This window comes from Cryptotermes secundus, unplaced genomic scaffold, assembly GCF_002891405.2.
Source record: "Cryptotermes secundus unplaced genomic scaffold, Csec_1.0 scaffold401, whole genome shotgun sequence".
Lineage (NCBI taxonomy): Eukaryota > Metazoa > Arthropoda > Insecta > Blattodea > Kalotermitidae > Cryptotermes > Cryptotermes secundus.
The window spans coordinates 1,581,954-1,607,721 of NW_019731223.1; the positions used below are offsets into that span (position 1 = coordinate 1,581,954).

Genomic DNA, 25,768 nt, shown 5'->3' on the forward strand with positions numbered 1-25,768 from the left:
ACTTCACATGACATGATGATAAACATCATACTGCACTCTTGCTTAGCTATAAATTACTGTGTTTACAGTAAGTTATCCCTTCTCCACAATTTCATACAAAACTACTAATTACAGTAACTGCCACATGACATAAGTACATGTGAAGGATCTAAGTATGAGCCTGAAATGGATAGAAAAAGAATGACCAATTTTTCTTTTCTCCTTTAGCAGTCTTTTTGTAAGAGAACAATACCAATGGATTCAGATATTTTGAGTCTCCTATAAAATGCACAAAATGCAAACAGAAGGCTACAAACTGCATTCAGAAATTATATTAAGTTGAAAAGAAAACACATCAAATTGTTACACCACCCAAGACATTCGCAACAGTTTCATGCAGAAGTTCATGAACATGCAGTAACTTTACCATAGTTTACAGCAAAATTTATTGCCAAATAAGACAAGAAAATTCTCAAATTACCACTGACCCAAGTACATGTACCTTGCTTGTTTCATGATTTCTTTTTCATGCAACTAATTTAAAAGCAAATGCACAACCCCCTTCTTACAATGATAACTAAGCAATTTTATTACACAGTTTCACTTTCATCAAATCAAACTGACTTGTTGCATGTTTAAAGCTTTACACCTCCTTCATGCATATACAATAAAAAATATAAGAATCTCATAAAATACTATCAATGTGTGGCTACTTGACAGTGTTTAAATAGTTTAAACTGTGGAAAAACTGAAGGCCTCTGGCAGAAATACCACTTACCTAATTCAAACAACTTTTCAGCATTCATCTATAGTACATCACAATAAAACCAGCATAAAGTAATATATAAAAAGCATGACATGAAATGTAATATGAAACATAAGTAAATGAGATTAAAGACAAAGTATTACACGAAATATTAGTACCTTGCAAAAATTCTATGAATCGTTCCAAATCAGAAATCTGAGTTTTCAGCTGAATTACCAAGTGCTCTTTCATCTTCAATGGGTTAACCAGCTACAAAGAAGAAAGACAACTTGAAAAATTAGTAGTATTAGAGCAACTAGCATAGTCACCAAGCCATGAAAAATGTAGAGATGCATTAAATATTACTGATATTATTTGAAGTGTCATGCTTGCGTTTGACAGACATTTTCACTTAACAGGCCTTCTGACATAGTGAATCCTTGATCAGAATACATTTACAGAATCACCCAAACAGGGGATAATTTTCTTAAGCTTATGGAGCAGCAGGAAAAGGAACTGTACTTAACAGTATGAGAGCCATAACATTATTATCAAATTCCAAAGGCAAGAACAATGATTTAAGTTAGTATATAAAGTCAAATTTCATCTTCCTCTGTAGGCTCTAATTTCTTGTGTAAGAAGCCTGAAGAATTATTAATATCACATGGACTTTAAAATAGGATTCATGATTAATATTAGACCAAACATAATAACATGTTTAGTCTTTTGCTGCTTGGTGGAATAGGAGGAAAGGAAGCAGTTTTTTTTAGATGCCTGAGTCAGGACACTGTCCCAGTGTAAAGGGTTAATAAAACTAACCTAAAGGTTAATTCTGTTTATCAGATTCAGCTACAAAATAGTAAGTTACACTGTCACCAGCTTGCCAGAATGCAGGTCAAAATCATAATAAGAAGGAAAGTAATAAATTCTTTAAAAAAAGGAGGGGGAAATGAATAGTTCTTATATTTTGGAATTACAGTTTTTTATCAAAATTATGTGAATAAATTAAAAGCAGATTAAATCTGGGGAAATCTTATTATGTACTTTCCTGTCTTCTATCTAAAATGCAAATACTAAAACAAAAGAAATTAATCATATAACTACTTATTATCTAAAAAATGACTCACCCATCTAAAGGTTGTGTGAACAGTGTAAGTTGACAGTATTGGTGTATATATGTGGATATATTTTTGAATAACCTCATGTGTGTAACCACTGAGTTTTCTGGTTTTTTTGTGTGTGAAAACATCAGTTGTATTGTACTTGTATGTTTTTGTATTTATATGACATATTACACATCATACAACCATTTTGACTAACTTTGGATTCAGGGAATGTAATGTAATGTAGGTATCTGAAAATTGGTCTCTCACTCACAGATTGATGATGCTGGAGAACATGGTGCTGAACAGAATATTTGGACATAACATAGAGGAAGTAACGGGAGAAGGGGAAAACTGCACAATAAGGAGTGATATACCTGTAATTTGATTTATTCACCTAACATCATATGGAGGAAGATGTGATGCATGAGGCATGTAGCAACCATAGGAGTGATGAGGAAATAAAGCATTTAGTTATAAGATCTGAAATGAAGAGACCACTTGGGAAATCAAAGTGTAGATACGAGGAAAGCAATAAAGTGGATCTTAATGGAATACAGTGAAGTGGTGTGGACCCAATTCAGTTGCTCAAGATATAGTCTAGCAGCAGGCCTGTGTGAACTCATGTTCCACAGTAACTGGGGAAGGAGGACTTCACTCCTATATTTAGTTATCAGATACAAGCTAATGTGATCTAAAAAGAATTTAAATATATTTAATCTGATATCCATTGTATGTGATAAGAATCAGTATAAATAATTATATTTTCGGAACTACTTCTGTAGCAAGAGAATGTAATTATTTAGCCACATCTGTATTATCACCCATTGCACCTGACAGGTTAAATTTTAAAAGGAAATATACTAATTTTTATAGAGCATTATTATGACGTGTAACAGTATTGTGAATACTATTTTTCACAAATTCATACCTTAGAAATAACAAGAGAAGTGCATATAACGAGGGCATTTACTATTTAAGCGGAATGCAATTAAATGAATGCTTCTCTTTCACCATAAGTTTACAACACATGGTGCCTTGGATTTATGGACAAAGTAAAAGGTAAGAAAGGTGAAGTTGTCCTTGTGCTTAATTGATTAAGCACCACATCATGAAGATGTGTGGAAGTATGAAGGTATAACTCCACCATTCTTGACCTCAGGCTTAGATGCAGGTGGGTGGTCATCTTCCTATCTCAGCCACTTTATCCAAGGAGAAAGAGCCCCCCGGTACCCATTGTTTAGGAGGCTGGGTGGGACTTAGAGCCAGTCTGGACACTGTGGAGTACAAAAAAATCTCTTGCACATCAGGAACCAAACCTTGGCTGTCTAGCTTGTAGCCTGTTGCTATACTGACTGATCTATCCTGGTTTCCCTTTATGGACAAGTTCCATTCCTAACTGGAGTCGTATCCTTTATTATATACAGTTTTTAAAAAATTAAAAATTTTGACATTGGCTTCTCAATATATTTTATCTTTAATGATACTAATGGTAAACAATCTGGGGCATTATACTTTTAATCATACAATTCACGGTATATCAACAAGACAAGTTAGAAACCTTCATGTTCCTCAATCGCATCTAACAAAGAGGCAAAAAGGGGTCTATTGTATGAGTGTAAAAGTTTTTAATAGTTTGCCTGATTTTTTAATTGAGTTGGTACATGATAAAAAACAGTTTATTGAGAAACTAAAGGATGTATTGCTTCAAAACCCTTCTTATACTGTTGAGGAATTCTTGCTTTTCTGTCAAGACCTGTCAAGAGGTGTCTGACAGTGTACACTTCATTTAACTCTATGTCCTTGGCTGTGCTTATATATTCTTGCTGCAATTTGTATTGCTTTTTAACTATTGTATGTGTACTTGTTGCAATTTGTATTGCTTTTTAACTATTGTATGTGTATTTTCTGCAATCTGTATTTCCTTTTAACAATTTTATGTGTTTTTTTGACAAGTATGGATTATATATGCTAGTGATTTTGTTTGTGAATGTACAAGTTTCCAATGTCTTGTTGGCTTGTTGACATGTTTTATATTCTGTGCCTGTGCACATTTGTGAATAATCTGAAACGCAAATGTATATGTATGTATGTATGTATAAATGTTCATTTCTATAAAATGCTAATTACCTACTTAAATCATTAATGCATGACCAAATATAATATATAACACCTTCATATTCCTGAAGTATACATTTTTTAGGTAATGCAACCCCCTTTCGAGGCACAATTATTGCCACATTTAATTCTAGTACTGATTTTTTGCAATAAACAAGTTTCCTTCAAAATAGGATACAAAATGTTTCTAATCACAACAGTAATATGATTCAGTTATGTAAAAAGCAAGCACAACTGTATTGGAGAGATGCAGTATCCAATTCAGAATACAGACTAGATTATACGTGACTAATTTTCAAGCTCATCATCACTGTAATACAGTCAAATATTATATAATATGAATATGTAGCACATTTTGAAAAAAAACATGCAAAACTATATGCTCAAATATTTTAATCCATCAACAATATTAAACTGTACACATTCTACTGTTTAAAGTGAACATTTTCTAATAACTGTTCTGTACACAAGTGCCACAACCCTTTCATGGTCACACCACACATCTTTATGGACTGATGTGTGTGTGTGTGTGTGTGTGTGTGTATGCCTATAAAACCTCTATTAAAAACAAAAGACCACATGTCTCCAAAGCACACATCAGAGAGAATTTCAACGGTAGATTAAACATATTGGAGGACCATTTTTAAATTCTACTCTGAAACTGAGATTAAAAAGTAGCAATGTGCAGCCTCAAAGACTGTGCTATGCTCCATTCCTTCTACCCAGGTACAAAGAATGCTCAATGTACAATGATACAGAGTATGAATGCTGAATATGCCATTTTTATATTAATCTAATTATTTTTGGCTAAATACATGTTAATGTTGCACTAAAACTCGATGTATTTTCCTTGTATTATGCTACATGAAGTTCCTGGTAAGTAACAAGAATCTGATTTTGAAAGGGTTAATCCTAAACTGAGAGTCAAAAAAGTGGGCTTAATTAGTTATCTGGACTTATCAGTATCTAATTAAGTACAAGGCTTCTTGTTCATTTCTTTAGATAGTACACAATGCTGTTATTGACTGTTGAGATTATGCAGAGTCAAATCAGAACTTAAAAAGATGTGACTCAAGTGATGGATGATGCTTTCGTTGTCCATAGTAAGATCCTACCATGGCAGTTATGTGGCAGACAGACAGAAATGATATATAATGTCACAGTAACTGATCCCAGAATCAGGCTATCAGCATCGTACAGTGCTTTACTGAGCCACGTTTCCACTTTTGGATTTGACACCATGTTTTACCAGTATTCTGGAGAAACCAGCTACTTCCATGATTAAGGGTAAATGACTGAAAGCAAATGTCTTAATTTTTATAGCATCAGACCACACTTTGATTAACTGATACTCTGATAGTAGAACCCAAAGATTGAACATTGAACACTGGGCATGATGATGGCCTAGTTCTATCCATCCCCTAGCCTCACAACCAACTTCTCTAAGATCCGTACCAAAATAGAGTGCATAATTACTGCCCTGCTGACAGAGCACTTTTCTTATACAAACTGCAGCAGTGGTTGACAATTCATGGTCCACTTTCCTGCTGTGGTTTAACTTACCTTATTTTACACAAAAGTCTTGAAGTGACAATCCTCTGCTTCTAAGTATGCTGAAGCTGCTGTATGAGAACAGTAGAAATTTCATGCCAAATGTATGCTTTAAGTTCTTCCAAATAGTGTGGGCTATTCACACACACTTCTCTTTCAGTGTGACCCAACAATGAAAGTCACAAGGATTAAAACTGGGTGATCATTAAGGCCACAATCCTTAACTTATGACATGTTCACTGAAGACTTCCTCTAATGCAGTCACAGAGCAGTTTTCAATGTGCACAATTGGATTATCTTGCATAATACGCCCATATGGTTTTTCTTCATCGATCAGCTGATTGATGGGTGACAGAATTAACCGCACACAATGTTTGGAATTCAATGTTTCATGAAAGAAATATAAGATCAATTGTCCTCTGAGCACTAATTCAACATGAAATCTGAAATTTTAAATCATGCAATGGTATTTCATGATAGTACGAGGATTTTCTGTTCTCCACTATCTGTTATTCTGGCTGTTTCTGTAACCACTTGAAGTTAACCACACATCACCAGAATACAACATAAGTTTTGGGCCAAGAACTCCAGTGAATACTAATTTCTGAAACCACCTACAATATCATATTCTTGCTACACAGTCTGAACACAAGGGCTATGTATGACTAGATTTGTATGGCTTAACTCTGGTAACTTTGTACCATCCCACAGTGAAGAGCCAAAGATGTAATATCTGCTTTGACCTGCTTCTAACCAAGTATCGTTGTCATGAAGTTTTTCTTCTTCTTTGAGATTCTCTTTTGCCTATCACTGATCCTATAGAATGTAATTTTACTACAACATTGTGAACTATTGCTTTACATGGCAAAGTAATGTCAGGATAATGCCCATGAAGCTTTCTATGGCACTTCCTCCATAAAGAACACTGTATAATTGTAAGAATAAGTTCTGTTCAGGACTGTATATAACTGTATTTACAACATACATCATGGACAAGTAACAATGCTAAACAAGCAGCAAGTGTTTTTGCTAGATCATCCAATACATTGTATGAGTTTCTCTTAGAGGGACAGTAGTAAGCATAGCAAAACCTCTATTCAGCAATGGAAATGGATAACAAATGGTTGCTTGCAGTATCTTAATGTGTTCGGCGACTGATATGGTCATATGTAGGACTCCTGATTTACATATTGTATCTAATTTGAGTGTTTATCTGGTTTGATGGTGTGTGTTATATTTTAATTATAGGTTAACCATGTCAAGTGTGATTGTATATTGTTGACAAATTCTAATCCTTTAGTCATTTGGGCAAAATGATTTCATGAATGATGTATTTAATGACGTGACTTGTTCAAGTGTTACTTTTGTAGCAATTATGAATGCCAAATAAAAATGAATGAATAAATACTGAGATAAGTTGGCAAGTATCATGTGACTAAAAAAATGCTTTGACAGACAACAGTAGACAGGCAAATACAAAATATTTATAGATAACCAGTCTAAGGATGAACTGCATTCTCTGTACCATAATATATACTGTGCAGACTTCAGGCACTAATCCCTGTGAATTTTACAGCAAAGTATATAAAGCTACACATTTTAAACACAATTAGCCAGCATGAGACTTCATAGCAGATGATTGAGCAATTTAACAAAATTCACCCAAAATCTCTTCTGAAAATTGCTTATCCAGTACTTACGAGTAATAACCACACAACACTTCTCTCACTGTATGATTAATATGGCATGGAGAATTCATCTTCATATGAACAGTAAAGAAATACTAATATATTCAATCAATCAGCGACAGAAGTAAAGTCATTGATACATGTCATTAACACAACTGTAGTTCACAATGAAGAACATTTCTTTTTTAATTTGATTACATGAAGTCTAAACAAAACAAAGGAAATCTTTCCACATCAAATATTACAAAATGATAATTGTTAATGGAGCTCTAAACTTCATCATTCATTTATGCATTTTTCTTCTACACTTACTTGACTTATTGCATAATCCACTTGACTTCGGAGATCATCCACTGTCAATTTATCCATGTCATCTACATTCAAGTTGATTTTCCCTTTCAGTTGATCTAGAAGAGGAAAAATTTACAAACACTGTTTCTATCTATGGCTTCATATTAGGCATGTGCAAGTTTGAGACAAGACTGGGATGAGGATTTGAAAAAAAAAATTCAAGTATGAAGACAAGGGCAAGAATTTTCTCTACGGGGTGAGAACTTTTTCATTCTAATCACAATTTATAACAATGACCACCTATTCACGGTGCATCAAAGCATGCCCCTCATCCCTCCTAATACTACATCCATTTTCAATTTCCATAAATGACTACTATTAATTTTGGTGCAACATTCTTTTTCACAATGGGCAGAAAGTGGGATAATGGGACAGATCGTTGAGAAATTTATCTGTGCTGACATTCAAACTATAATGTTTTGGGTGGGTCAGACAGTCTGTGTGCCAATGTGGAAAGAAAATGCAGTTATCTGAGAATTCCCAAATTTGAGACTGAAAAATTCACATGTGAAATGAGATTGGGATTTTTTCCTTGATTCAATCTATAAAATTTAAGACTCACACATGCCTACTTAATATCATACATTTGATTACAAGCCTTACTGAGTCGATGATGCCATTTATGTTGATTATGAATATTCACTCTGGTTAGAGTCAAGAGGAAGAGTTGTGGTTTACATCTATATGGTTCAACTGCACCTAATGGCATAAAATTCTATAAAAGAAAGCAATGTCTCAACATACTAAAATAGAATTCTGAATTACTAAGCAGGTCAGCCAATAGTAATGCTACAAACTTGTTTTCAGGAAGTATCTCCTTTAATTTTCATCAGGTCACAAGTTACACTGAGTGATGGTTCATAAGGTTTCCTGCAGTTTCTCCAGGTAAGTCCAGGTTATTACTCTTCACAGCTTACCATAAGGAACTTAAATTATAGGGATTTATTTTTTACAGAGTAATCTTTATCTAATGCTTGGAACATGCGTTACTCGACAGGATAGAACTGTGTTCCTCAGAACCGAGAATCTTCGAAAAGGCCACAACTTCCCTCTTTTGAAGTCCTCACTTACTCACCATTCATGATCAATATCCCACCTCATTCAATATCATATAACATCTGCAGTTCAAACTGAGTCATCAAATAACCTACGATTGAATAAATGAATAAATGTATGAATGAGTGAGTGAATGAATGACTGAATAAATGAATTAATGAATGAAGAAAAAACAAATTACTTGATATTTAATTAATGTGCTACTATCTAGACAGGCATGAAATGACTTAGCAAAATGTTCAAGATGAAATACTAAAATACAGAGCAATTAATTTACATTTCATGGTTTCCTTACTGGTACTACAGTTTGGGAAAAACACACTAACACAAGTTTGAAAGCAGGTCACAAAATCTGTTTCTGACAAAAACTGGCATCACTGAAAGCAAATACTAAAAGAAATAGGATCTAAAAGTTTCTGACGATAATACAGGGTGGGGCGCAGAAACTTCCCTTTTTTGAAGGCAAATAAAAGAAAAACTATTGCTGATAGACAAAATTTATGTTTAGCTAATGAAAGAACATACTTTAAAGTTTTAAATCATGTAGTTTTAAACAAAATATCTTGAAGGTGGTGGCCACCGTTCTCTATGCACTGATGCAACCGTTTTCTGAAGTTGCCCCTTGCACGTTCCAACATGTGCACCGGTATTTGGGCTACTTCCTGCCGAATAACATACTTCAGGTGACGCAGGTTTGTGGGGCGATGTTTAAAAACCTCTGCCTTGAGGTATCCCCATAAAAAAAAATTACAGGGCATTAGATCAGGTGAGTGCGCTGCCCACAGGATGTCACCTTGAAGCGAGATGAGCCGTCCGGGAACTTTGCCCTCAAAACTGTCATCGAAACTCAGGCTGTGTGGGTTGTGGCACCATTCTGTTGGAACCAGACATTTCCTAGATGCATTTCTTCAAGAGCTGGTTCAAAAAAGTTTTTAATCATGTACACATACTGCTGTGAATTGACAGTAACTGCATGATTGTCTTCTTAAAAAAATAAGGGCCAATAACTCCAACACTCGACAACGCAGACCATACTGTCACCTTATCACTGTGAAGTGGCCTCTCATGGAGCTCTCTGGGATTCTTACGACTCCAATAGCGCATATTCTGCTTGTTGACATATCCAGATAGGTGAAAATGTGCCTCATCACTAAAGAAAACAAGTGTGTCAGGAGGTAAAGCGTCCAATATCGTTTCGCACGCCATTATTCGGTTCTGGAAATCATGTGGTGACAATTCTTGCACAACAACCATCTTATAGGGATGGAAATGAAAATGTTCGTGAAGAATTTGGCGCACTGAACATCGGATATGTCTAGGGCGACTGCATGTTTGCGAGCGGAGCGTCTTGGAGATCTCAAGATCAACTGTCAAGCTGCCTCCACACTTTCTGGCGTCGTAACGGTCCACTGTCGTCCTGATAATTTTTTCACACACTCGTGGTTGTCCTAAAGTTCTCTACCCACAAAACAAGCAATTTCAGGTTGGGAACCAGACCTCTGGGCTTAATTCCGAAGTGAGTACGGAACGCATGCTGCACCGCCGCATAGGAATGGTTGTTCGAAAAACAGGCTTCGACAGCAAATGCACGCTGCTCACTCATCCACCTCATGTTTCCTACTGAGGGGTATTAGACTGAAACTTCCTCGACTGCTGCATTCGCCGAGCCTATCCCCACTTTTCTGCGACCTCCCCTCCCTTCACAAAAAGGAAGTTTCTGTGCCCCACCCAGTACATTAATACAAATATCATGTTTCTGAACATTATCCATCATCTTGTTTTTATTTAAAACACGTTTTGGAGACTGGATACTGTCTCTCTTTAGTAAAACTACTCAGTTGGGCCCAATTGATAGAGCTAGCCCCTATCTCCAGACACCTGCAATAGCTCCATTGATTGGGCCTAACTCAGTAGCTTTTGCCTGAGGATGGAGACAGACTCCAGTCCCTGAAATGTTGTGTTTTAAATAAAAAGAGGATGATCAATAAAGTCCAAAAACATAATATTCTTAGTAACAGAAATGTCTGAGGCATTATGTGAAAACTATTTTCAGGTCCATCTTTGAACAAATAAATGAAGATAAAGGATTTGAAGTTTTTTCCTGGTAGATAATAAATTTAAACATAAGCAGTTAACCTGAAGGTACTGTGCAAAACTTGTAATTAATACTGAATTCAGTGCAAGGAATTATAGCACCAGAGCACCAGTTTTGTTAAACTCACCTATTATGACCCTCTGTCTTTCCATTACAACACTTTGAGGCAATCCTGCTTCACCTGTCTCATATGCATATTTCTCAAGATCTTCTAATTGACTTTTAAGATGTGATATTAATTCTTTCTGTTTAGCTCTCTGAGTTAACATTTTCTCCTTTAAGTCTTCTCCATCCTAAGAATGACAAAATGTTACATGATATTAAACAACAGTCACACAGTTTAATTATTGACTTTCTGGACATTGTCCATCCTACTATTTTCAATTAAAACAATCTTTTGGAGACTTCACTCTGCCTCTGTCCTCAGGTAAAGAGCCTATTCAGTTGGACTCAAACAGCAGAGTTCGCCTCTATCTCCAGACACCAGAATGCACAAAAGGCAAGATATACTACCATAGTCAATAAGTTCGTGGACTGGCCACAAAGCGTCATTGCTGTGCACTACAGTAGATAGGTTGAGGCACAATATGATGCCCTGTCAGTACATCTCTGGTCATAGCAAGAGGTAGTTGTGTGCAAACAGTGTAAGCAGAACTATGGCCTCTATTGTAAACTGCAGTTAAATGCGAGTGGCAGAAATCGAAAACGTGGCAGTTTGAACAACAGGCAAACAACAAGTTCTGCCAAAAACTAGGCAAATTCCCTAGCAAAACGTTTAACATGATGAAGCAAGTGTGCGGCGAAGAAGCTTTGGGCTGCAGGGCTGTGTTTAAGTAGCACCAACGTTTTGTGCACAGGAGAGACAGTTTGGAGGATGATAGTGCAGTGGTTGGGCAAAAGAGGTCAGAACTGAACGCAAGATCAAAGAAGTTCCAAAGTTATGAAGTTCCTCATTATGCAGTCTTCTCCAACCTTCTGTCACTTCATCTCTCTTCAGTCCAAATATTCTCCTCAACACCCTCACTCTATGTTCCTTCCTTGATGTCAGAGACCAAGTTTCACATACATACAGAACCACAGGCAAATTATAGTTCTGTATATTCTAATTTTTATGTATTTGGACAGCAGACAGGAAGACAAAAGGTTCTGGACTGAATGGTAGCAAGCATTACTCGAGTTCAATTTCCTCTTAATTTCCTCCTGAATCAGGTTTCAATCTGTTATCATTGTTACCAAATATCTGAACTGTGACACATTTTCAAAACATCTGTTTTCTATCGTTATGTCATGATTTTGCCCCGCATTTTGGTGACGAGACAGCAACGTATACTTAGTTTTTTCTGTGTTTACTTCTTGAACAACCTCCTTCCTTGCGTCAATTAAAGTTTGTGTGTTTTTCTTTATGGTATCTGTATTATCACCCAGCAGATTCACATCATCGGCACAAAGCAACAGCTGATGTGTCCTGTTTAATGTCAGTCCCACCTGGTTCTCCTGGACCTTCCTAACGGCATATTATAAAGCAAAGTTGAAAAGGAGTGGTGATAAAGCATCTCCTTGTTTTAGACCATTCTGAATAAGAAATTTATCAGATAAATGTTTATCTATGCAGACTTTACTATACACTTCATTTAAACACACTTTAATCAACTTAACTACTAGTTTCATGAATATCCAAAACATATTCAGAATATTGTACAATACTTCCCTCCTACTTGAATCATAGGCTTTCTTGAAGTCTACAAATAGCTGATGTACTGTCTCATTGTACCCCCATGTTTTCTCCAGTATTTGACTAATGCAAAAGCTCTGATCCATAGTTGATCTGTTACATTGAAACCCACACTGATAATCCCCAATAATTTCATCTATGTATGGATTTAATCTTGAGAGAAGAATATTGAATAAAATTTTGTATGAAGTTGATAGCAGTGATATCCCACAATAATTACTAGTCAGTTTTATCACCCTTCTTGTGAACTGATACAATAGACTCCTTCCCCAGATCAGGCAATTTTTCCTTATGCCAAATAGAAGTAATTAGCTTATGGATCTTAGGGATATATAAATCATATAAAAGATAAATAATTTGCATAAATTAAGACCAAAATTTAAAATGCCACATGCATTAGACCTTGTGACTATGGCCACAAATAATGCAATGCTCAGAGTCCCACTAAAACAGAGGCTAAAGTCATCATCATATTCCAAAAATGACACCTATAGGCACAGGGTCTAACATAGAGAATGTCACTATTTCAAACACCAACTCAGGAATGAAAATAGGAATGACAATGCTGGTACTTGCAGTATAATCATAAATTCCGACAGTTCCACTGACAGAAGTCGTGCACGCATCCCAACTGCAGTTAATGGACAGCAGATTTGATTACATGTTTTGTGCAACCACTACAATGTCTGAATCACAGCAGAAAGGACAGCCCATGCTGTGGTATGCAAAACTTGAATCCTCTGTTAGAGTTCAATGTGAATTTAGACGTGAGGTAAGGTGTGAGCCACTTGATGGCAAGAGCATTAGGGAAAGGTACAAGCAATTTAAAGATGGGCAGTGTGGGAAAAAGGCATTCTGCTGAGTGGCCTAAAAGATCTGATGAAGATGTGGATCATGTTAGACAGGCTTGCATATGAAGTCTGAAGAAGATGATCTCCTGAGTAAGTGCAGTTTGATAGATGCTGCATATGATTATCCACAGAATTCTTCAGAAGAACCTGTTGCATATGTGGAAGTGTGAGTACTTGTATAATTGTGTACTATATTTTTGTATTTCTTGGGCATCTTAAATATTCATTCCAAGCTGTGGACCGGATCGCAACCAATGCATAGACTAAACAAATATGTGTGTGGTCTCCTCCCCTTCCACAAATGTGTGAAGGGCAGAACCCAGACTGACTGGGGCACTAGAGCAGACTGCAGCTTGGAGGTGAAGGCGAGACACAGAGAGTCGGATTCTAGTTGTCACAAGGGTTAGACGGGCAGGACTGCGGCCTCACCCCTTGCAGGGAATATTTAAAGTGCCCGCCCCATTTCCATGTACTTCATCAAGCATCTCTTATTCTAACAATATAGTACAGTTAAATCCAATTGCTTGCTGTTCTCTTTCCACCTAATCCCAACCCCGTACATCGAATCGCTCACCGCTCAGCAAACCTGAGTATCCCTGAAATACTAGGATACCACAAACCTACATCTAAAACCGTATAAATTACAGGTAGTCAGAAGCTTATACCATGTGATAAACAGCTTAGATTGCAGTTTGTGGCACATGTGTCCACAGATTTTGGAATATGATTTCTTAAGTTCACTGATGAGGCAAAATTTCACATATCTGGACATGACAATCAGCATAATTTCATCATTTTGGGCTGTAAGCATCCCAGAGAACAAGAATGGGATAGTCCTCAAGTGAACATGTGGTACATGCTGGCATATGAAACAGTCATCGGCCCACTTTTCACCTATTACCTTATTTTTAAAAAATAAAAGTAGGCTTATGAGATCACCTTCCTGTGTGTGGGTCTGTGTATCACCAACAACTTTCATATGCCTGAACCAAACTTTATGAAACTTGGCATCTATATCATGGCACCCATCTCAATGGCATAATTCATAATTACTCCTATCAGTTATACCAACACTACACCCTCTCAAATTTCTGAGGCAAAATCTTAATGTCGCTTGAATGTCTTCACCAATCTTCATGAAACTTGATGAGTATATCATGACACAAGAAGCCATCTCAATGGCATATATCATAAATCCCTCCCATAAATAATACCAGCATTTGCATGCAGCCTCTCAAATTCCTGAGACATATCATTAACATTGCTCGAATACATGTACCACTCTTCTTGGAAACTGCCATGTATATATCATGCCTCCTGAGGCATAGGCGTAGTGTACATCATAAATCCCTCTAATCAGCAATACCAACACTACAGCCTCTCAAACTGTTGAGGCAATATCCTTAGTATTACTCAAATGCCTGAAATAATCATCAAAAAGACTTGGTATGTATATCATACCACCTCAGGCCATCTAATAGGTATACTCCCTCTCATCAGTGTACCAACACTATAGTCTCTGAAACTGTTGAGGTAACACCCTTATTATTACTTGAATTCCTGAACCAATTATCATGAGACCTGATATGTATGCCATCTGAGGGCATCTTAATGACATACTTCATAAAACTTTCTTGTTAGTAATACAAACACTGCAACCTCTCAGACTGTCAAGGTAATAACCTTAATATTACCAATCTTCATCAGACTTGGTAAATACATCATGCCAGAGGTCATCTAAATGGTGCATTTCATAAATCACTCCCATCAGTAATACCAACACTGCAACCTCCCAAGCTGTATTGTTTTACTGACTTCATTCAATTCAATTCAATTTATTTCAAATTCAAAAATAGATCCAGATACAGGCTGGGAAACAACCATTGGATATAGAATGAGTCACAGATCAAAAAACAAGCATTCCATTCCCACAGGAACAAGTCAAGGCATTCATAATTATGCATACATATACAAGATTCTATTCTACTTGTCACATCAGATACTAAAATTACAGTGAAAGAAAAGTAGGCGATTAGTTCTTCCAAGATCTTCTTCTTTGATGAGAACATCATTACAAGCAATTCATTACCAGATAAATGGAAAGTTATGCAACAATCTTATTTCTGAATTGGACAGTGCAACCTTCATTCTGTTGACACTGACTACGAATGCTTGAATGTAAATTTCCTTAGCTGACAAGCAGGAAGAAGAAAACCAACCGTGTGGCCTCCTCATTCTCCCGATCTTATGTCTGCAGATTCTTTTTCTTTGGGGCTATGTAAATGCCAGGTGTACAGCCACAGACTGTATACACTCAATGCACTCAAAGCACAGACCACTGCAGCAACTGCAAATGTTACAATGAACATTTTACAGCAAGTATGGCAAGAGGTGGACTACAGGTGTGATGTATGCACAGCTACAGATGATGCCCACTGTGAAGTGTTTCGCATCTAACAACTTCTCTATTTCTGTGTAAGAAGACTGTTTCAATCAAGGAATAAAATATTGCAAACACCACTATCATACCTGTTCTCATTCCTAAACAACAGGTGCTTGAAATCCCAGCATTCTTTTTGGTAGACCATTTACTAAAAATCAAAGATAGCTTATAGTCTAGTGACCTATAAAGCCACAGATAAGACAAATATAGATATAAATACAGACCCAACAAAAACAGCAAATAAACCAGTACTGATAAGTATTGTCACTTAGTATGTGTGTGACTATAAACAGGGTTTGGATTTGTGAATAGATTTATTGACCACTTATAATTCATAACTATGTCATGACTACTAAGTCGTAACTACATAACTCGTATAAACTACTGTTACTTCCACATTTCACAGTTCAGAGCACACACCCTAGTGTTCTCAGTCTGTTACAAGACGTTTCCTGGTAACAGCTCCAACAATGGCTATTCCTCTGCCTCTGGCTCAAGTCCTCTCTTTACAGATTCCCATACAGAACTCACTTTCAGCTGACTAACAACTACTCGTAAGCTCCAGACCTTGTCTCACTTATAACCTCTCAGCATGCAGACCATGTAGAAAACACAGCTTTTCCACTGTTATAGTCCAACTGCTGCATTAATAAGAATCTGCTGCCTAGCAATGGGAATGTGTCCACTGAGCCGTTGCCTAGAAATGGCTCTGGTACATTTGCTTATCTTGCGGTCGTTGCATAGTAACAACTCGACATGCTATAGATTTACATAAATAAGACACCTGTATGGTGGCAAAATAAAATTATCTTTGCTGCTGCTGCTGCCACCAGCACCACTGCTGCTCCTACTACTGCTACTATCACTGCTACTGTTACTGTTACTGCTACTGCTACTGCTGCTACTACTACTACTACTACTACTACTACAACTACAACTACTGCTTCTGCTATTTCTTACAGGATTTAAAGATGGTGTCATTAAGCCTTTGATTTTTCCATCACGTGATTCTGGTATTCCTCTGAAAGCAAATGCCTCCAAGTCTTTCAAGAGGTTTTCTTTTTCACTTGGAGGTGCATCAACTATCTGTCTCAGTCGAAACTGAACCTAGAAAGGAATAAAAATGTTGGACAGTGTACAAATACTAAGAATAACTTCATGATATATATAATTGGCTGAAGGTAATACAAATTACCTATTTAGCAAAAATATATCAAACACGCCAGAAAAATGTAGCCCATAAAGAGTATAAAATTTATCAGTTACTCTAAGCAGTTACACACCATTTAAACAACTTACTGCAGACATAACACACATTTCTCACCTCTTGGCATTTATGGATAAAATTTAATATGAGGAAAATTCACACGGTAATATGAAACAGCTTTGTATAAAACAAAGAACTGTCACATGTGTTACGGAATATTGTGCAGAAATTCTGTTCTGTATACAGAGATATTGGGTTTTCGGACTTTATCCATCATCATGGTTTTTAAGATAACTAATAAAAACACGACGTTTCGGAAACTGGATCTGTTTCCGTCCCTCACCTGAGGATGGAAACAGATCCAGTTTCCGAAACGTTGTGTTTTTATTAGTTATCTTAGAAACCAGGACGATGGATAAAGTCCAAAAACCCAATATCTCTGTGTGTTATACACCATCGTCAGAATCCTATAGTAACTATTTCTGTTCTGTATGCATACATGATATATTAGGAGCAAAGCTGAGGCACAATAATTGATGTGGGTTTTAAAACCACAAACACTATAGCAAAAAGCGAAGACTAAACAAACTGTTTATTAAAAACATACTAAATTAAGGCCAAATTAACTGGCTGCAATGGTCCAATACCTCCAAGACCCTGGAGTTGAGGAGGACAGTGGCTCAATGCAATTACCATGAAACATTAATAACAACATATAAATGTTTAATGGCATTTCATTTATTAATAATGTTGCAATTTATTTCCCTTAACTGTAAATTATTACAGGCAATATACTGTTATGAATGTTCACACTATATTTCACCTAGGTTTATTAAATGGCAGTAGCAGAGGTTATGTAAAAGTGAAGTGACATTTGAGAGTATGTTCTGAAGAATTTAATCACAGCCTTTGGTCTAATGAACAGTAACAGTGTGAACTTCAGCAAGTGAACTGACACACTGTGTGATGTTTATAGGATTACTGATTAGCATAACAAATGTCTTCAAAATGGTAAACTTCATGTTATATAAAAATGAAAATAAAACACAAAAGCAGTTATCAGAAAAAGAATAAGCAAAAGTGGAAATTAAAGGATGTAACCTAAAATTTAAATTCTACTATTGTGCCTCAATCTGTCACTATAAATGAGGATGGGGGAGGAGATGCTGAAATTCATGAAACTAAAAACAGCAGTCAAGACACATCTCATGAGACACTAGATCTCTCATCATAATGATCAGAGGGCGAAACTAGAGACATCAACATTGGGCGGGGGCCAGAAAAAGAAGCATGACTTCATAGCAGCAAAGGATAGGCACACATTCCAAGACGTTCCAAGATGCTGTTCAATTCAACCTTTATTTTAAACTAAAAAATAAAAGGACTGACTCATCTACTGCTCATTCTGTACAGGGATATACCGAACCAGCAACTTCTTAGCAACAACACTATAAAGTATGATTTGTATTTACTTATATGTTTATGGTTAATTCAATAACAATGTCAGTAGCTCTGACAATACAGCATCAGATGGTAAGAGTATAAGTGAATAAAACTTGAGGTTAACCAGGATGCTGACAAAGCAACCCTGATGGTTCTCCCAAAAGGACTCTTCGCTTGAGATCTTCAGGCCAAAATGATATATGTATTTATTTTCCCCTACACATACTATGTATCCTGTTGTTACAAGCTGATGAACAGAAAGGCCGTCCTTCAACTTCCAGAACAGAAGAATTGACAGAAGTCACTGAAAAGCGTTTGGCTGAAGATTCAACTTTGAATGTTTCGATGTTAGAAGAAATGACGGGGATCAACAGAGAGACAGTAGGCCTGAGTTTCAGGAAAGTGGGTCCTGGTATCTTCTGTATGACAATGAAGTGGTGCATTCTTGAGGCACTGTTTCTGAGTTTTTGGTGAAATGAGGGATCCCTGTGTTATCCCATTCACCCTACTCCCCCGATTTAGTGCTTGCTGACTTTCTTTTTATGTCCTAAATTAAAAGTTGTGATGATATGGACAAGATTCAAGGCTGTTTCATTGATCCGACAGACTGTGAAAAGAGAACTGAAGGTGATATGTGGAGAAATGTCTTCTTGAGCATTTGATCATTGTATGGGTGATATAAACTTTGTGCAGAAGCAGGCGGGGACTTTACTGAGTGATGGTATTAATAGATATTGTTTATTTTTTGTGCGTTTTTTATGGCCTCATTTGGGGAACTAAATTATCACACTGTGTATGGTGAAGAGTACAAATTATAAGGCACCTCATTATGAAACCTTTTCCATCCTTGTTACTGCCTCTTTCTTACATTCAAATTTTTTCTTGGTACTTTGTTCTAAAATATAATACAGTACTTAATACAAGTATTATGACATTTTTCATTCTAAAAATGGATGCATTTTACTTTGCAGTTCAATAATAATGTATTTTATTTACTTATTTACAAACCACCTGATGATGGTTCATGAGACTGAACCAGGTAGTGGTTGAAAGAGACAATAGAACTGATTAAACCACTGATACCTTTATCAATTTCATTACATTTTTTAAAATTTCATTTACTTCATTGTTGTGTCAAGTGCTCCCATTCTTTGGCCCTCACCCTATGCTTCAGCTCTTGAATCAAAAACCTGCTTGCACCCATATAAGACATCAGATCTTATTATCTGATTTTTGGTTTCTGACAGCAACTGGTTGAAAAACAAAGCCAAATCCATAAAATTAAAATCCGACCTGTGCAAAATGTGTAGTCAGAGCAATGAGAGAAGAATTAAGCATGTCCTGCTGTTCCTCAAGATCCCGAAGTCTTTCAGCTTCACTAATGCCACTGCAACAGATAAAAGTTAAACCATTCTTATATTATTTTCAGATGTCAACAATCCTGTAGTGATAACAGTTCAACATAAATTGGGTAACACATTTTATAACTGCTGGCAATACTACAATAAGTTACACTGTCTTACTTACTTATTTACTTACTCATGGAGCTGAGCCCTTCTGGAGGAACCGCCAATTCTGCAGCTACTCAAGAATTTCACAGCATTTTATGGAACCCAAAGGTTCATTACCATGTTCACAAGAGCCCTCCACTGGTCCCTATCCTGAGCCAGATCTATCCAATCCATATCATCCCATCCTATCTCTCTAAGATCCATTCTAATATTGTCCAACCACCTATGCCTTGGTCTTCCCTGTGGTCTCTTTCCTTCTGGCTTTCCCACCAATATCCTATATGCATTCCTTGTCTCCCCCATTCGTGCTACATGACCTGTCCACCTCATCCTCCTTGACTCTGTCACATTATTTAAACTTATACATAAAAATATTAACAGCTAATAACTCTGCTTTACATACTCACAATCTAATGATAACATCCAATGGTGAAACAAAAAGTTCTGGAAAAAACCAATCACCAACTTTTTTTTCACTCCATATTGAGTACTCGATAGAACCTGGACCATATAAAAAATGCCACATCAACTAGTTCTATTGTTGCATGTGTATTCATCATTACTGGAACATGTATACCAAGTCACTGCCTAGCATTGCCTGGAAATATGTTCGCAGAGCTGTTGCCTACTAATGGCCCTGGAACGTGTTTACTGAGCCACTACCTAGCAGCAGACTCGAAAAGTGTTTACCAAGCTGTTGCCTGGCAGACAGCAAGGTGAGTTCATTAAAAAAAAACTCTGTGGCCTGTAGTCTGTAAGCAAACTATACTGACCAAATGACCGCCACTTGTGGGCGAAGTTAGTGCCAACTTTTGTGGATAGAGGGTGTCACCTGGACAGCACAACGGATCCCCATGGCCATTAATCTCAGGTAAGGTTCCTTTTATTAAAAAAAATACAAAACAAAAGTTTCATGCTCTTCTAAAAGAGCACTTTTCATGAAAATGACAATACCTGATGACAGACTATTGTTGGAACACCCACCTACTGACAAAACTTGTACTCCTGCAATTAGTACATGAAAATTCATAATCTTATGCAGCACCATTATAACTTTACTGTACACAGAGACATAAAAAGTACACATCTGTACATCTTATCCAAAAGGCACACATCACATATTCTTTTCTACTAGCCTATGATAAATGGAAAAATATTTTGCAAAATGTGTTTTTTTACTTGTGTGTTCTTGTGCACATGTGCGCGCTCATTATATTATACAGTGCGTACAATCAAGTGCGCGCCGCGGCTGCAATTTGCCGTGAGTCATACCACCGCAGAACGGATGCAACTCCTCCCCGCGACTGCAGTGCCGTTCCCCGATAGCGTGAGTGTAGTGGTGTCGCTGAGTCTCCGTCCATCAGTTGCTCTACATGCACACATTTATAAGAATACAGTAAAAAGATAACTTACCGTGGTTTATAACAGGTGCTGAAAGTGACCTCCTTCTGCTTGCAAACATGCCGCGCATCTCACAAATAAATTACGCGACACTCTCTGCAGTTCGTCGACGGTAATTGAATGAATTACGCGTGTAATTTCATTTTGAAGACTATCAATGCTGCGGGGATTATTTTTGTAGACTTTTTGCTTCAGGTTGCCCCAAAGATAATAATCAGAAATACTGAGATCTGGGGATCTGGGAGGCCACAGTCCTCTACTGACAATTCTGTCTTCAAACACTTCCTGTATTGCGACCATGGATGCATTAGCCGTATGTGCTGTAGCGTTGTCCTGCTGAAAATACCCGTATTGTCTTTCTTCGGCATTCAACTGATCGAAGAAGGGATTCAGTATGTCATTAATGTACCGATCAGAGTTCACGGTATCGTGGAAAAATATGGGGCCAATGATTCGCCGCGGGCTTACAGCACACCACACACCCACCTTTTCACTATGTAATGGCACTTGCTGTATAGCGTGAGGATTTTCATTGCTCCATATTCTTACGTTTTGTGCATTGACGTGGCCACCAACGTGGAACCACGCTTCATCAGTCATGAATAGAAGCTGAGGATCCACTATTCCATCGTGTACATTTTGCAGCAGCCAGTTGCAAAAACGAATTCTTGCTGCATGATCTGGTTCTTTCAGCTCATGCACAACTGTTACTTTATACGGGCGAAATTTGATTAACTTTGTGGCTGTGCGAGCAGATCCTAGCGAAACACCAGTTTCATGTGCTAAGCGTCTTAACGATTTTCGAGGACTGATCTGTAATCTTGCCTGAATATCCTTAACCTTTTCTTCAGTCAGCACAGTTCTCTTCGATTGCTTCTTCTTGTCACTCACTGAACCTGTGGCCCGCCACTTTTTCAGAAGCCTGTTTACACACGACTTTGTGGGAACTGGCGAGTCAGGATATTTCTGACGAAACCTACGTGCGAATTTTCTGTAAATGTTTTTCCTTGCAATAGTTTCGACAATAAACACACGCTGTTTAATAGTGAACTTCATTTCCACCGTCTGTCGACAGCTGTAAACATTCCACTCCACTTCCACAGCAAGACAAAGACTGACTGTTTAATGCAACCTCGGGTTCCGATTATGTAACCATCGGCGTAGGAGCACTGCAGTCACGGGGAGGAGTTGCATCCGTTCTGCGGTGGTATGACTCACGGCAAATTGCAGCCGCGGCGCGCACTTGATTGTACGCACTGTACTACCATTAGTTTTGCTTGTTAACTGTTCAAATATGCTTTGTATTCATTCTGTACAATGAGACAGATCATAAAATTCTGTTAATTCTTTTGTGTATAATAACGAAGTTATATCCATATTAAATTTATTCCCCTCAGTGCAGTCTCATTATTGAATACAACGATTTTATTGGCCCTACCTCTTGTTGAAGAAGAGCTCTATTAAACTGTTATTACATTACAGCATACAGTGACATCTTACCTTGTTCCTTGCACCAAAGACCTGAGGGTGGAATACTCATATAGTTATACAGTTCATAAATCAAACTTTCTTGGTTTCAGCAAAGATTACTTTAGTTTTGATTACATTAGAGTCATGCTTGCATTTTCATTTTAGTATATGAACACACCTGCGGCATTCCAGAGTAAGAACCTACAATGCATATGTGATTATATTCTGAAACTGTTTCTTACAAAGCCTTTCTTTCCATCAATCCAAATAAAACGTTAATTATACCATTTACCAGGAAGAGAAATATAAAGGGCCTTACGGAACCGACTCTCTTCAATAAGAAAATCCAGCCCTGTAGCAATGTCAAGTACCTTGGTCTAGTATTAGACAAGGGACTGACATGGAAAAAGCAGCTGGACAAGGTTATCAATAAAGCTTATAAGGCTTTTTGGACATGGAGAAGCATATTTGGTAAAACTTGGGGACTTCAGCAGCACATTGTGCATTGGATATACACTGCTGTTGTAAGACCCATAATTGCATATGGCACCACAGTATGGTGGTCCAGAGTTAAACTTGAGACAAGCAAGGCAGAACTTAGCAAACTGCAAAGGTTGGCTTGCTTGGGTATCACAGGAGCAATTCGAACATCTCCAACAGCTGCACTGGAGATACTCCTTGGACTCCCCCCACTGCACATACAGTTGGAGGCAGAGGACAGGGCAGGAATCTACCGTCTCCAGCGCAGGGATCAATGGAAACCTAGATCCGATAGTTTCGGACATGCATATATCACTCAGGACAAGGAAAAAAGCACCCATATTACAAATGGGGTCTGACAAAATGATACTGAGACATGTATATAGAAAACCCTTCACAGTCAGATTTCCTAACAGGAGTGAATGGGAAGACAGGTTTCAGGCCGATAGAAAAGGGGGACTGATCTGGTATACAGACAGTTCCAGGCGGAAACTCAGTTTCAGCCTTGGGCATTACACGACAGTATTCCAGGCAGAAGTATATGCCATTAAGGCATGTATTATGGAGAATCTAGATAGCAACTACAGAAATAGGAACATCTACATTCTATCTGACAGCCAAGCTGCACTTAAAGCACTTGACAAACCCCAGATCAACTCAAAATTGGTCTGGGATTGCCACAAAACCCTCATGGAACTGGCCAAACATAACAGGGTACAACTGATATGGGTGCTAGGGCATGAGGGTATTGCTGGAAATGAAACAGCAGATCAATTGGCCAAGATTTGAGCTGAACATCCATTCATAGGACCTGAACCAGCCTGTGGCATCTCTGTAGGATTTGCCAGAAAGGCAATCAGGGACTGGACAAATATGAACCACAAGAAATACTGGGGATCTTTGACTGAACTCAGGCAAGCAAAGGGACTCATATGAGGACCCTCTACTAAAAGAGCTAAGGAACTGTTGAAGTTAAACAGGAACCAGCTATGATGGGTGGTAGGAATACGTAGAGGACACTGTCATCTTAAAGGACACCTCTTGAAACTGGGACTAAGTAATAGTTCAACTTCTGAGAGGTGTCAAGAAGAAAATGAAACAGCCACACATATCCTGTGTGAATGTGAGGCCTTAGCTTATTTATGGTTACGTCACTTGGGTCAGTATTTTATGGAACCAAGTGACTATTTCAACGTCCCCACGTACAAAATCCTGTGCTTCATTTGAAGTGAAGGATTGCTGAAGGGATAATCAAAAGGGGAAGCACAATAGATCACTGTGGTTGTGGTGCAAGGGCCAAGAGGGCCCACCCCTTGTACATTCATTCATTCATTTCCTAAAAATCTCTTACTGTAATCTCACCATAAATTTTGGATATAGAAACACCCTTGTGTCAAGTAATCGAAGTTTAAAATATATGAAATACAGCACGACGTTGAAAATGCAGCCTATTACTATAAATTACTGTACGCATGAAATTGTCATACTTTGAAAATGTGTGTCCAAGATTCAAATTACAAAAAATATTCTCCTGAAAAAGCAGAATCGGCAGACAGATTTCTTAATGAAAGTGAAATAAAATATGCTCGCTTGCTCATCAGAGCCAGAATTAAATTAATAAAAAGGTAAATATTACATGTTTAGGTTATTTTGACAGCTGACTTCTGTGCACACAGTCATCTACAATACGAGAAATTTACGATTTCTGAATTCAAACCTTATTTAGTTGCTATAACACTATTCTAACATGTTAATGAATTTGAGTTCTACTAACCCTACTCGTTACCCAGAGTCAACGTATTGTAAATATGCCTGATTAACATGCTTTTAAACATACTGCACTCATCCATTCTTAAGCCACGGCTTATGAAAACAAACATACCGGCTGCTATACTGAATATCACACGCTGTTTCATCATCCAAATCATTTGCACCTACTGGGGCCCATCTCTCACCAGCTGGCTTATCATCATAAAAATCGAAGTCTTCAATTTCAGTTGCATTATGAATTTCTTCCATCATTTTTGACAGATTATGTATCACACACGGATCGAATGTCTTTCCACACTAACTTCCAGTAACACCAAAATCAATCAAGATATACCATCTGTTCCTTAGCAACATGCCCAACAATACATTTCTGATATCATATCGATTAAATCGCATTTCCAGCATACCGTGCAATTCTTCAACGATACATAGAGCGCGTAAGAGTGACACTGTGTATGTACCGCTGTGTACTACTGCGCATGCGTACGCATACCTACGTACCAAAGGAATTATCAGCTGAGGAAGAAAGAAGTCTCCTGGGATTTGGCACCGTGCATATGTGGTGTTAACCGACGTTTCGGAGGAACGTATCGCCTCCATCTTCAGGGTAGAAGGAAAAATATAAGAAATCCGCAGGCGAAGAGACCGTGAGAACCGGTAAAGCAGACTGGTGTTAGAAAAATACACAGCTATGTGAGAGCAGCGAAGGAAGGGGGAAGGAAAAGTCTACATGTGAAATCAGTGGAGTGGGAGGGGGGGGCAAAGGAGCTGGGA

General features: G+C 37.6%; 1 protein-coding gene across 1 annotated transcript in view; it reads right to left on the reverse strand.

The window, feature by feature from the left end:
• Positions 1–25,458, reverse strand: part of LOC111866519 (RUN domain-containing protein 1) — a 43,008-nt gene extending 17,550 nt beyond the window's left edge. The window contains exons 1-6 of the mRNA XM_023855548.2: positions 25,107–25,458; positions 19,656–19,749; positions 16,673–16,819; positions 10,814–10,979; positions 7,497–7,591; positions 904–994 (exon numbers count right to left, since the gene is read on the reverse strand). Of these exons, the coding sequence (XP_023711316.1) occupies positions 904–994; positions 7,497–7,591; positions 10,814–10,979; positions 16,673–16,819; positions 19,656–19,749; positions 25,107–25,246 (733 nt within the window). The 5' untranslated portion in view covers positions 25,247–25,458. The remainder of the gene's footprint in view (positions 1–903; positions 995–7,496; positions 7,592–10,813; positions 10,980–16,672; positions 16,820–19,655; positions 19,750–25,106) is intronic.
• Positions 25,459–25,768: the final 310 nt, after the last annotated feature.